Source organism: Cottoperca gobio, chromosome 9 (assembly GCF_900634415.1).
Source record: "Cottoperca gobio chromosome 9, fCotGob3.1, whole genome shotgun sequence".
Lineage (NCBI taxonomy): Eukaryota > Metazoa > Chordata > Actinopteri > Perciformes > Bovichtidae > Cottoperca > Cottoperca gobio.
Window position 1 is genome coordinate 29,821,978 of NC_041363.1, and position 12,556 is coordinate 29,834,533.

The 12,556-nt window shown below is 39.5% G+C and overlaps 1 protein-coding gene across 1 annotated transcript in view; it reads right to left on the minus strand.

Annotated features, from left to right (window-relative positions):
- The window catches only part of top3b (DNA topoisomerase III beta), a 37,606-nt gene that overhangs the window by 7,670 nt on the left and 17,380 nt on the right, over positions 1-12,556 (minus strand). Inside the window, exons 5-14 of the mRNA XM_029439573.1 lie at positions 11,996-12,192; positions 10,328-10,484; positions 10,122-10,235; positions 9,262-9,352; positions 8,020-8,174; positions 7,662-7,767; positions 4,458-4,604; positions 3,129-3,302; positions 580-708; positions 205-354 (exon numbers count right to left, since the gene is read on the minus strand). Coding sequence (XP_029295433.1) covers positions 205-354; positions 580-708; positions 3,129-3,302; positions 4,458-4,604; positions 7,662-7,767; positions 8,020-8,174; positions 9,262-9,352; positions 10,122-10,235; positions 10,328-10,484; positions 11,996-12,192 — 1,420 coding nt within the window. The remainder of the gene's footprint in view (positions 1-204; positions 355-579; positions 709-3,128; positions 3,303-4,457; positions 4,605-7,661; positions 7,768-8,019; positions 8,175-9,261; positions 9,353-10,121; positions 10,236-10,327; positions 10,485-11,995; positions 12,193-12,556) is intronic.

Consider the following 12,556-nt stretch of genomic DNA (forward strand, 5'->3'; position numbering starts at 1 on the left):
AACACAACTCACATTACATGTCTAGTTATTTTTAGACATCTTATTGCAGAAATGTTATTATGCTTTTAAATGTTTAGTGATGGTTAAGTTGTCAAGCCTTGTTATACATTTCAAAAGTCCACCATCACTAGGATTTACACAATGTTGCTCTTTTTGCAGACAATCCCTTGAAGGAGTTTGTGCTCCTGTGTGTAGTGAACTTACTGGGGATGGAATCCACAAAGTAGTGGAACTTCCTCTTGAAGATATCCAGCGTGTGTTGCAGGACCTGCTGGTGGTTAGCCTTACCCAGAGAGATAAGGGTCAGCTGCTTCTCCACAGCGCTACGTATGGTGGGCAGCACCAGCTCTGCATCTGCAAAGTACACACAGACAATCATTGGTATTTTAATAGCATTCTATAAAAGCCACTCACTAATTTCAATATTCACTAACAATGTGGCTCATGAATTTTAATGAACTAACCATGTTCCAGTCATTATATTGTCCAAACATTATTCAGCATGTTCTAGAAATCAATGCACAGCTACAAACCACATATACATGTCAGATAATATACAATCATATAAAAGCAAACAACCTGTCTTGTAGTAACCATGTACCAGGACGATGCCCAGGTTGGTTGGCTTCAACTTGCGTCCATTCTCCACGGTTACATAGTTCCTCTGGCAGATGTTGTTCATGTGGACAGGGATGCTGGCATCAGTACCTGGAGCGCAGAGGACAGAAGCAAACATCTGTAAAACTGTTCATTATTATCCCTCTGCAAATGAATGCTTTCATGCAGGTCCTCTTAAGGATGTGCTGACTCAAGATAAGCATTGTGTATTGACTAATTTGCATATACATATAAGGCCAAAAAACTAATCTAATCAGCAGTGAATATGTAAAACTAGTTTTTAATTATTGTAGGTGACTAGAAGGCTGCCGGAGGAACTTGCATTCATTTGTTTCGTCTTTTGTGTCGTTTTGAGAGTCCAAATAAGACCTAAGCAAAACAAATGAAGATGTCTTGACCACATATTATAGATTTTGATGCCATGTTCTGAATATCTACACAAGTATCTACACAACAGAACAGAAATGGATCGAGTAGCGAGATTGTTTCACCAACTGCTTATTCCGAGGTCAAGAAAAAACACGGAGCCTCAGCTTTTAAGCCTATATGGATGAGGAGTCCTTAAACCTTTTGGCCACTTGGAAGCAGCTGAAACAAGCTGTAAACTCTACACATCCACCTGATCAATGGAAGTCAAATATTCACTCTCCCTTGAGCTCTGGTGTTGCCCCTGTGCAGGTAGTGTGCAGTGACTTTATCAGAGTTGTTATGCTGAAAACAGCTGCCTGCTGATGATAAAAAAAACTAGGTTGAGGAAAATACTGAGGCTGAACCAAAACAGTGAAATTGCAGGCCGGCAAATCAAAACAATAAGCTAAGAGATGCTCTCAAGAGCTGAGGGGAACTGCAGAGTCGCTTGATAAGAAGTGTGCATCACTATGAGTGACACCTTTCACATTACACAATCATTTGATTCCTTCTTATTATAAAATATTGACTAGAGCAGCTGTAAAGCACTCAGGGGGCTTTCACACCTAACCAGTTTTGGTTCGGTTAAATCAGACTCAGGTCCGTTTGCCCTGTAAGTTCTATTTGTTTGGGCTGGTGTGAAAGCTGTCAATTGAACCTTGATGCGGACAAAACTGAACCGGTCTGTGTATGTGTGAGGGGGAGAGGGGACTTTTTACATCATCATATTGTTAATCTGTAACAGTGATGTTTGTATTGATTGAATGGTGTTAGTAAAAAGTTGTTCACAAAGGAGGGTCTCAGTCCGCTTCCAAGCGGACTCTGGTGCGGTTCGTTTGTGGTGTGAAAGCAAACGAACCAACCACAACAGCATTTCATGATTGCAGATTCATGATTGCAGATTGATTATAGCATGATTTCAAAAGCTTAACTTCTAATAAATCCATCTGCTGATCATGAAATCTGTTCAGGAAGCAACTCTAATTAATTTGTTAATAACCCCTAACCCTAACCCTACAAATCATTTGGTAACCATGGTAAAACATATGCACCTCAGCGAAGGTATTTCCCCTGATTTATAGGGCAAAGGCAGTTAAAACCAGCTGTGCTTGTATCCGGCTCAGTGTACTTCACTACTTAGTCCATTATAAAGTTTGTGACAGCGATCCCACAGTAATAAGCCCAATCATTTCTGTCATTATTCATTACTTGCGATTTGCCGTCTCGTAATGATGCTTATATTTAGTTATTTCTTTGTGAGCTCTTTGAGACACAAAATTAAATAATTAGACACATTAGAAGTTTTTAACTGCTGCATCACCGGATTTGATTCCCCATACGGGTCCTAATGATGCGCTGATGATAATTGCCAAAATTGTCCAATGAATTAGTTACCCGTCTGTCAGTCTGTATAACTTCATGTTTACTTCTCTTAGTTCGTTAGTAAAAAGTCAGTGTGAACAGGACCAGTACTAAAATTCAACAATGTATCTTTTTTCCCCTGGTCCGGACCAAATTAACCGAACAACAGGTGTGAAAGCACCCTCACGCCCACATTTCCATGAAAACAAAGCAAGCTCCATCGAATGATGAAGATCATGTGAAATGATTGAAAGCTCCAGAACAGCCACTTAGTGGACCTTATGGTGAGATTGTTTTCTCAGGAAAAAAAATTATTGATGGATTGATTCATTTTTCAAAAATTCACCGAATAGAGCATGTCAAACGGACCATTGGCAATTTCCCAAATAATTATTACACATATGCTCTAATCAGTACATATGATAAACTCAATTAGGTGTCAACAATGTGCAACTCCTAATACATGTGTACCAACCAATGCTGTATTATACGGATATCAAATGTACAGTGCTGGACCAAGGAGTCTTACAATATGTGTCATAGTATACGAGTTTAACATTTCTTGGGTTTGCTGCACTGTTCAATATTTTTACATTGAACAGTGCATGATTTAATTTGAATTCAAATAAATTAAATAGGTGTGTAATGCATGTATGTAATGTATGTAATATTCCTTACAAATACTTTCAGTTACAACATATGAACAACACGTATGTTTAACAGGAAGAGCTGAGGTATACCAATGCCATGTTTCTCCATGAGGGTGATGAGTTCAGCCTCGGTCAGGTAGTCTGGGGGGCTGGTCTGCTTCTCCACCAGCTTGATCTCGTCTAATGTGAAAGTGTCTCCACGCTCACACACTGGCATGGCCTCTTCCAGAGGAATACCCTGCCATGGCATCACTGCTGTGTAACCTGGGAATAGAATTGGCACTTAGCATGGATTGGATTGTACCAGCTATTCATAAATCCAAAACTAAGTTTGTGTGCAAAGTCCTTACTAACTTATTAGTAAATACTAGCAAGTTTTATGTTGAAACCTGATTTAATAAATCACTTAAAACTAAAGTAAGTCTTAGCCAGCTAAGACTTTAGTAACATGTAAATTGGTTGCTAATAAACATCTTGGGCACTAATAAACTGATTAACTATGTAAACAGGAAGTCACTGTAGCGTCACAATCTCTTTTAGGGGGGCAAACAGAGTGTTTCAGAGAACGTAGTATGCAGTTTAGAATGAGAGGGAACATCAGATTATGCTAACCTAGCTGACAATAGGTCAACTATTGGCATTATGTTTTCTAATGTCAGGCATGTTGTGTTATTGTTTTGAGAAGTAATTTAGTTTGTCAAGTTGTCTCAGATCATTATTACACAGCATTTAATCAATTGTTGGGTCAGTACTATATTCCACATTCTATTCATCTATTTTTCTCTTCAATTTAAATAGTATTATATATTAGCTACACAACTCATTTCTATGTACAAACTATTTTGCAACCTGTTTTAAGTTATACAATTGTAAAACTGCCGTAATAACTAGTCTGAATTTATGTAGAGTTGGTGGAACTGCAGGTCATTACAATTACACAAACGAACATATCATAACACTTTCTTCTTAAACCAGCTCAACATTTGTTTTGAAAGGAATTTTAATTGTCTCTCTAATATATTGTGTAATACCTGTAGAGGTCTGTGGTGTAAAGAGGGGGTCCATCTTGAGGTGGCCCAAACTCCAGGCAATGTTTACATGTCAGAGGAAGCTTGTTTGTAGACTGTAGTCAGTCACAAGCATACACTTTAAGTTAACTTAAAAACAAATTAACTATTACAACAAAAAATACTTGTAATGCATGTAAGATAAAGTCATTTTTAACCTCTCCATCCCTTCACTATAGACCACTTAGGTTAAAAAGAGCTTCACTTAACTCACTGTGACAACATTGAAGGGATTTAAGATCCAACAGTGTCCAAGCTACTGCAAAATTCTTCATGCCGTTTGAGCCACAAATGTGCAAAGTGCACACTTTGGTACTCAAGAAGCATCCAATGTGTCACCAGATGGCTTTACCTGGTGATATCAGGGTTTTGCCACTACATGAGAAGGCTTCTGTGCCAATGTTGAAGTCTATGGTAGTCTGTAGGTACTTGCAGTCCTGACTGACAGTGGCAATGAAATGTCGTGTGATGTAGTCGTATAGCCGCCAGCCCTCACTTCCTGTGGAATAGTAGAAGAGGAAGAACCTGGGTTAGAGGCTGAACAGGAAGGGGATGTAAGAACTTAAAAGGTCAGGGTGTGTCGTTGTCTGACCACGCCTGAAGGACAAATTCTTTACATTTCCAAACTGCGACATTCCAACAGTGAAAAGATGGTGGTCATAGAGGGGGGACACACACAATATAATCATTTACATATAGGGACAATGGTGGAGATTTTCAGACAGACTCTTCAGGAAGAGTGTCTTGAAGTGTGTACAAATGACTAAAAATGATAATAATAAAAAACTGCTAAAACATGAAATATTGATTGATTATAATTATGATTAAGTCTAATATACAGTATTTCATTTAGGAAGCAGGTGATGTGTTAGATTATTAAGCCATAATTATGGGGGTATTACTGTATTTGTTTGCAAATGTGTGTGGAGAGTTGTGAAATTCTAGACTCTTAAATGTGTACTGATATCTGTAAATGTGGGAACAAATGTGTGAATGTATACCTCTGAAGTCTTTTTTTATGCATCGTTGGCTAAACCCCTGACATGCTTGAGATCTGCAAATGTGCATGGCAATCTGTCTGTAGGCCAAGGTTTTCTTCCCCCTGAGCCCAAACTCGTGCTGCTTGGCTGTGTACAGCTGTGCTCACAATGTTGCCCAGGAACTATACAGCCTCTGCACCACCAGGCGGCGGATCACCTAGTAAATCTTGACATTGCTGTGCTGTAGTGGTTGCAGTTATGCAGCAATAAGTTAAATCTATGATCAGAATCTCAATTATTTCCTGCAAGTACATGTACATGTTTTCTTAGTTGCTTTCATAACCATTATCATATGTTACCGAGATTTAAGACAGAATATTATCTCTCTCTGTACACATGTAAGGTTAGCTTAGCTAACATATGTTTATGTGGCACCTAGCTATTAACACCTGATGGTTTAGGCAGCTAGCTTTGTACAACAATTAGATAAAAAGAATCAAAGAAACAAAAAGAATGGCAATCACCACAGCAAAATGCAGTTTTAAGTGTACTTTTTAAATTCAAATTAAGTTCAATGACAGCCGAACACTTGGAGTGGCGCTAACATTATACTGTGCATGTCAGCCATAACTGTCGGGACAAAGCAGGGCTGCTAACACTTAACATTAGTTATTACACGGCTTAGTTGAATAGTTGATTCCGTATGGGCACTTTGGACAGTCTGTTATTTCGGTATAACAGACCGTTGCTAAGGACACTCTGATCCTAGGTGCACGCCCAATCATATCACTCCGCAGAAAGAAGTCCGGTCAATTTAACAACGTCAGCTGTGGCACTAAAAACACATTTGTTTTCCGTTAGTCCACCCGAAAACACCATGGAATATTTTTTGAATATTCATTTTTATAGCCTATATGTGGAGAGCAGGAAACTTTGGAAGCATGATGGCTGAACTGTGCCCAATAAAGAAAAGAAAAAGAGAAAGAAAAAGCAAGAGAGCTTAAAGACACAAAGAGCTGGACGACAGAGAAACCTGCAGAAGAAGACCGATAGGAAGTAAAGATTGAAGGGAACCCGGGATGGGCTCTGGCAGAGATCACACACTGGTTAATGGAAAATGAAATGTGAACAGTTACCGGGCAGAAAACCTCTAACCAGTGCTCATTTAATGATCTGTTATAAATTCTACAGAGAGAACTTTCTTTCCTCGTCTTCTTGACTGTCAGTTATACAGCAATCAGCTGGATATGTGGACACTTGTCAAAGTTTGACATAATAATATGAATAAAAAGGCGTTACGTTGCTATCACCACAGTTCCAACCGTTGCTATGAAGTAGAATCTAACAGACATTTTTTCTTAGTGGAAGCAATACAATCATTATTAAAATCAATAAAACATTGTTAATCAATATGTTGTGTCAAATTATTGATTTATTTGGTAAGTAGCCTTGTAATTAGCGGGATAATGTGCAGTGCTTTGCGTCGGGGTCATGTTCACCCTGTTATCCCTAACCTAACTGACATTTTAGCTTGCATCCTAGACCTAGAACTAGTAATGTCTAAGACTGCTACATCAGTCTTGAGCGAGAGCACTCTGCTGACTATGGAACAGTCAAATTATAGGAAAGAACTGATCTCATTGATGACACCGGAACTTATACATGACAGGGGCCGTCCGAGGTCACACGTGACTTTGTTGATATAAAACGGGTGGTGAACCTTTTGGGGCCATTTTATTTTTTTACAACATCATTCGAGGGCCATAATAATTATTAAACTCATCGTTTCCGTACCCTGTACAGTCTGTAAAGCACACTGTCACAGCAAAAGAACATATAACATAAAAGGCAGTAGACAATAATTAAATAGAACAAATAATATAATTACCAAGTGGTTGATAGAAAATAAAGTGAATATTGCACATGGCAGTGATAATTGCACAAATTATAAAAAGTGAGTATCGTAAATGGCAGAGATAATTGCACAGCAGTGGTGGTATAGTCTGTTCTTAACTTCAACAAAGAAATAATCGTTCGTCCATTTCTCCTGGAAAGTGCGTCATTCCGCATCCAGCTTTCTCTGTTTTACACTCGCCATGCTGCGTTCGCTGATGTCAATGACTGTCTCGTTTAATATTGAAGTTTTTTGACATGTCGTGACCACGTGATGACACGTTCCGCTCGTGTTGTGTTCAAGGACCCTGATCTTGCCCAGGAAACAGTCAACAGTCAATTGCCCATCTATTGCTGTCTAGATTTTTTTGGGTTTTTTTCTAGTGGATTTTTTTGGGTGTCTTGAATTACCTCGAGGGTCGGATCAAATGGTCTCGCGGGCCGTATACGGCCCGGAGGCCAGAGGTTCCCCACCCCTGATATAAATACTCAACCTGTGTATGGGAAGATATTTATTGTTAAGCATTGCCTCTGGCGGTCAGTAAGGATGAAATAGAAAGTCTGTCATTAGTATATCATATACAATGAAATGGCTATTTTGACAGCTGATATCTTTATAACTTGTTGCTCTGTGGTGATATGCATGATCTATTAATCATTATCTCATAAGTTGTATGACTCACCCAGTTCCCCTTCTGACGCAGCACGCATGGGCGTTATAGGTGGATGGTCTCCAGCATCACTTCCTTTCCTGGGTTGGTTTAATCCAGTTGAAAGCAGAGCCTTCACCTGATGGAGAGGCAACACTCTTTTTTTATTTTTATTTTTTTAAACATTCATTTGTAAGCCTGCGACCCTTCGGTTCCCAAGCTAATATATCTCTACAGAAGAGATGTATTAGCTTAGGAACCGGAGGGTCGCCGGTTCAAGTCCTCAAACGGACCAAGTATGGAGTGTGGACTGTTTCTGTATGCATACACTGCTGGCCTTGAGTGTATCAGGGCATTAATCCTGTTATGTATTCTCCACAGTGGTGCTCACCTCTTCTGCCCACATGGGATTGTTGGTCTGCTGCTTCAGTGTTCCCTTCAGGTCAAAGTGCTCTGGGTAGTGAGTCGTCTCAGTACGTGGGTAGCTGATGTAACCCTGTATATACAGGCGCTCTGCAATCTGCATAGTATGCTGCGGACCCATGCCTGAGACATCAAAAAGTATCACATTTATTTTTATTTTCTTCTTACACACTCACAAAACTGGAGCTGGTGCTCTTATTACTTGATCTTACTGAGTATCAGTCTGAATAAGGGTGATGGTTGGACTCAACAGTTTCCTTGACTAAAACCTTTAAATATATTATTTAAAAGTGGATTTTCCTTTAACCACAGTATCGAATGTAGTTCTTCCTGTCCAATATTTCCATTACCTTCTATTGGAAACCTACTGAAACGGCATCTCCTATTTTTTAGTGGTGTACAAAAATATCGTGATATGTTTAATGATACTGTAAACATTTTTTGTACACACACAAACTTATTTGACTCAATCTCTCTCACACACACACACACACACACACACACACACACACCGTCCTGCTGCCACAAACACTCACTGGAGCATCAAACGTGGATTAATGCACCAAAAATTGTCCCCAACAAATGCACTATTTCCTGCTGTTTGAGTAACGTTTTCTAAAACCTACAGAGCAGACCAATAGACTTGGGGCTGAAAAAAAGAAAACTATAAAATAGCAGTCTTATCCTTTAAAGCTCTCCAACTTGAATCTAAAAGCATTCATAAATTAATTATATATCCAAACCACAGTGTAAGCAATTAGTCAACTGACAGAAAAATGATCACGACTCATTTATAAAGCAAGAATGCTGAACATTCCCTAGTTCCAGTTGTGAGGATTTGTTATTTGTTGCTATGTTTTCATTGTTGGTTGGGAAAAACAAGCTTTTTGATGAAATCACCTCTGGAAAATTGAGATATGGAGTTTTTTTATACTATTTTGTTACATTTCTTAGAGCAAACGGTTCTGAGAAGAAAATAATCAGCAGATTAATTGACTATGAAAATAATTGAGAGTTGCAGTTCTAATCCAAATTAAGAAATGCGGAACATCAGCATTGACCCAACACTGAACAGTTACAGCACATCAACACACATTATATATATTGTATACACATTCTCAAAATCCCAAATATTCATTACCTAGAGGAGAACAAATAGTTATAGAGATATCACAACTGATGAAACACTGCTTATTTGATGTGAACATACCCAAGGCAGAGCTGGCCACTCTCAACATCTCCACTGTGTTCAAGGCCTGAGGCCTCTGCTTCGCCTTCTCTTTCTTACTCACTGACTCCACCTGTATTAAGAGAGGTATTATATAACTTACATCAGAGATCAACTAAGGTGAGCTCCAATTCTGCCTGACCTTGGGTAAGTGGAAATTGACTTGCGCGCCTACGGATTCTCTTGTGAAGTTTTGCCAGTTTAAGTGTCCTAACATTGACTGATTTCCAATACAGGAAGAATTCAGGTAGAACACTTAGGCTCATGTTGTTTTAAAATCCATTTAGACATTCTAGTCTATAGTATTAAAATGTCCTAATGCCAAGTTCACACTACACAACTTTCAAAGTCATCAGATCACCTGCTGTCTCGTCATCGGGAGTCTTGAAGTAGGTTTTCACACTTCAAAACTGACCGGCGACAAGAGGGTCACAGACTACAAGATGGATCAACGGGAGGAATCCCAGATCAATGTCTGGTCTCCAAGCCACGAAAATACATGCAAGAAGTTACACGGTAAATAACGTAGTACCATGCACGACACATGATTTCTTGTTCAAGCAAACTGGGACTTTTCTTTGTTGACGTTTTTGTTGAAAAAATAGCCTGTTACCACAAGTATCCACTGTATTTACAACCCATTTCCTTTTTGATGCAACAACAACTTTGGTCTGTGTAACAAATGCAAAACATACAGTAAAGATTTGCGAGCAACAAGCCAACGCTGATTTTACTCGGATCTGCGAGTTTCAAATCAGGGCTAAAGTAGTATAGTGTAAACTATGCTTAAATCTTCATCAGGATTATAGCTATTTACTATTAAATAATTTATTTGCTCTTACCTGAGCATCCCGGGATGTCTTGGCCAGGTTGACAAACATCTGACCCACCTCCCTATCGAAGACTCTTAGCCTGTTCCAGTCCAATGTCAGTGGGCTCTCCTTTCCTCTAAACACCTGACCAAAACACAGCATGTCTGTCAATATAGCACAGAAGGAAGAGATCGTTGCCACTCTGTTGGGGGAGGGGGGTGAAACCGGGGATTTACCTTTGCCTGAAGGATCCAGTAAGTCTCCGGTTTAAAGGACTGGATCTTGTCATGGCGTTCCACGCAGAAGCCTAGTGTTGGAGTCTGGCATGGTCCAAATGAGATTAAAGAGGAGTCTAGATTGCCGTATTTTCCCTGGAAATACTTTGTCTGGAACCTGAAAAATATTTGACCGACAAAAGACAGGCTTAGTTTACATTCATAATTACCTTAGATCAGTTGTAATCAAATTAGCCGAATAGGGAATCAACTGTGTATCATCCCCAAAAAGAATCAGTTTAAATTTAGATTATTATTTCCACTTAATCTGCATTTCTATTTCATCCTTACTGACCGACAGAAGCAGTGCTCAACACTAAATATCTTCGAGGTAGAGTATTTTTATGAACAAAGTCACGTGTGACCTCGGATGACCCCGGTCATGTATAAATTCCGATGTCATCTACGAGATCAGTCTTTAATTTCTTCTCGCTAGACGCAGGCTAGTACTCACTGAGCATCAGCTTGAGCTACATAAAAAATTATTAATTACTCGAAGCTTGTCGCTTGTAGCCTCGTGATCGCATTGGTCGGAGTTAAGGGTTTCTCACCCTCCAAGGCTGCAACGAGCTGTAGTGTGTGTTCACTGTTTGGACTCTCGGACTGGCGGACTCTCCGGACAAGTTCATCAACGGTGAGATCGTTAACACAAGCTGATAGAGAATACTTTGTTTCCTTTAGCGTTAATGTGACCGTTTCGCAGGCAGACAGGAACAGTCACTGGCAGTACCACCAAAACCTCTGCATGTGAAGTGACACTCAGAGAGGAGAGAATTACCCTGTGTGTGGGGAAAAATGCCTGAACATATTTTCCATTTTATAGCCTGTTTTTGCAGATTTAAGAGTAAAAGACTCAAAACGTTTACTGGAAATAGTTCTATACATTTCAAACTTCAAATGTAACATGCCAAATCTCTTATTCATGTATAATTGCAGTGTTTTTTGTTCACAAAACCACTAGGCTTAGGTGGGTTAAGCATAACCTCTGGCGGTCTCCAGGATTCATAGAACTGTAGTTACATCCGTAACTTTAATTTTGACCACATAAATCTCATTAGCAAACGATCTTGCTGTGGGTAAGTTGCGGCTCTGTACGGACATAAACTCAGTAATAAATGTAGTCTACATTTCATATGTGTAAAATCTATCAGCATTTACCGTTTAAATCGCATATGAACGAAATGCTTGTAGAATCCGTAGTTGTATTTGTATTGTTGATTTAATGTGTGAACGAGCGATATAGAGAAGGTCACATAAAGCTCATTATTAGGCTGTCATTTGTGATAGCTGTTGGAGTGGTAAGCAGGCCTATTGTTTTTGGATATTTGGAGAGTTAGGTGGTCCGTGAGTGTTTTTTTTATTAGTCAAGTGGTCCTTGGTCTGAAAATGTTTGAGAAACACTGTAGTAAAGCCAAAAATGATATGGAGCCAACATGATTTGGGCTCCACTACTAGTGGAACTGGCTTAAGTTGTTCAAAGAAACATTTTAGTTATACATTTTTCTAAATTCTAGGAATGATATAGATTGGCTCCCATTTCTTTGATTATGAATAAATACAATGCATCAGATATGTTAGGTCGTAAATCTAGCATAAGGTGGCGGTGTGTGGCTGTAGACAACTGTGTACCGGGTGAAGGCACAGCCGATGCGCAGATCCAGCTCCTGACGAGCATCTACTGCAAGGGCTTCATTGCGGTTGGGCTCTCCCAGGCGGTTCATGGCATTCCAGATGTCAGTGTCAGTGATAGAGCTGAATTTGGCACGGTAAACACTCTGCTCCCTGACACTCCCTTTGTTCATCACTGGCTGGATGGCATCCAGCACCTGTGAGGCAAGAGAAATAGTGACTAAACGGTAGAAAGATCCAAATATAAACAAGTACATTTTTAGGCATAGCAATCGCTTTCCATATGATCTAAGTCCTTAGTCACCTTAAAGGGTAACTTCACAGTTCATGTTGGAAGGAGGAAAAACATACCTGCAACGGCCTCTATGGGTTGGAAGGTAGAAGTCTCTCAAATATGTTTGAGAGACTTCTACCTTCTAGATGTGATGTAGAGGGGGACTATAGTGCAATGGTATCACTGCTGCACAATGTGCAAAAAACTAGTTGGCAGGGCAATTTAGATTATTAGACTGGGTGGAGTTACTCTTCAAAATGTGTACAAATGTATAAGGGTCAATTTAC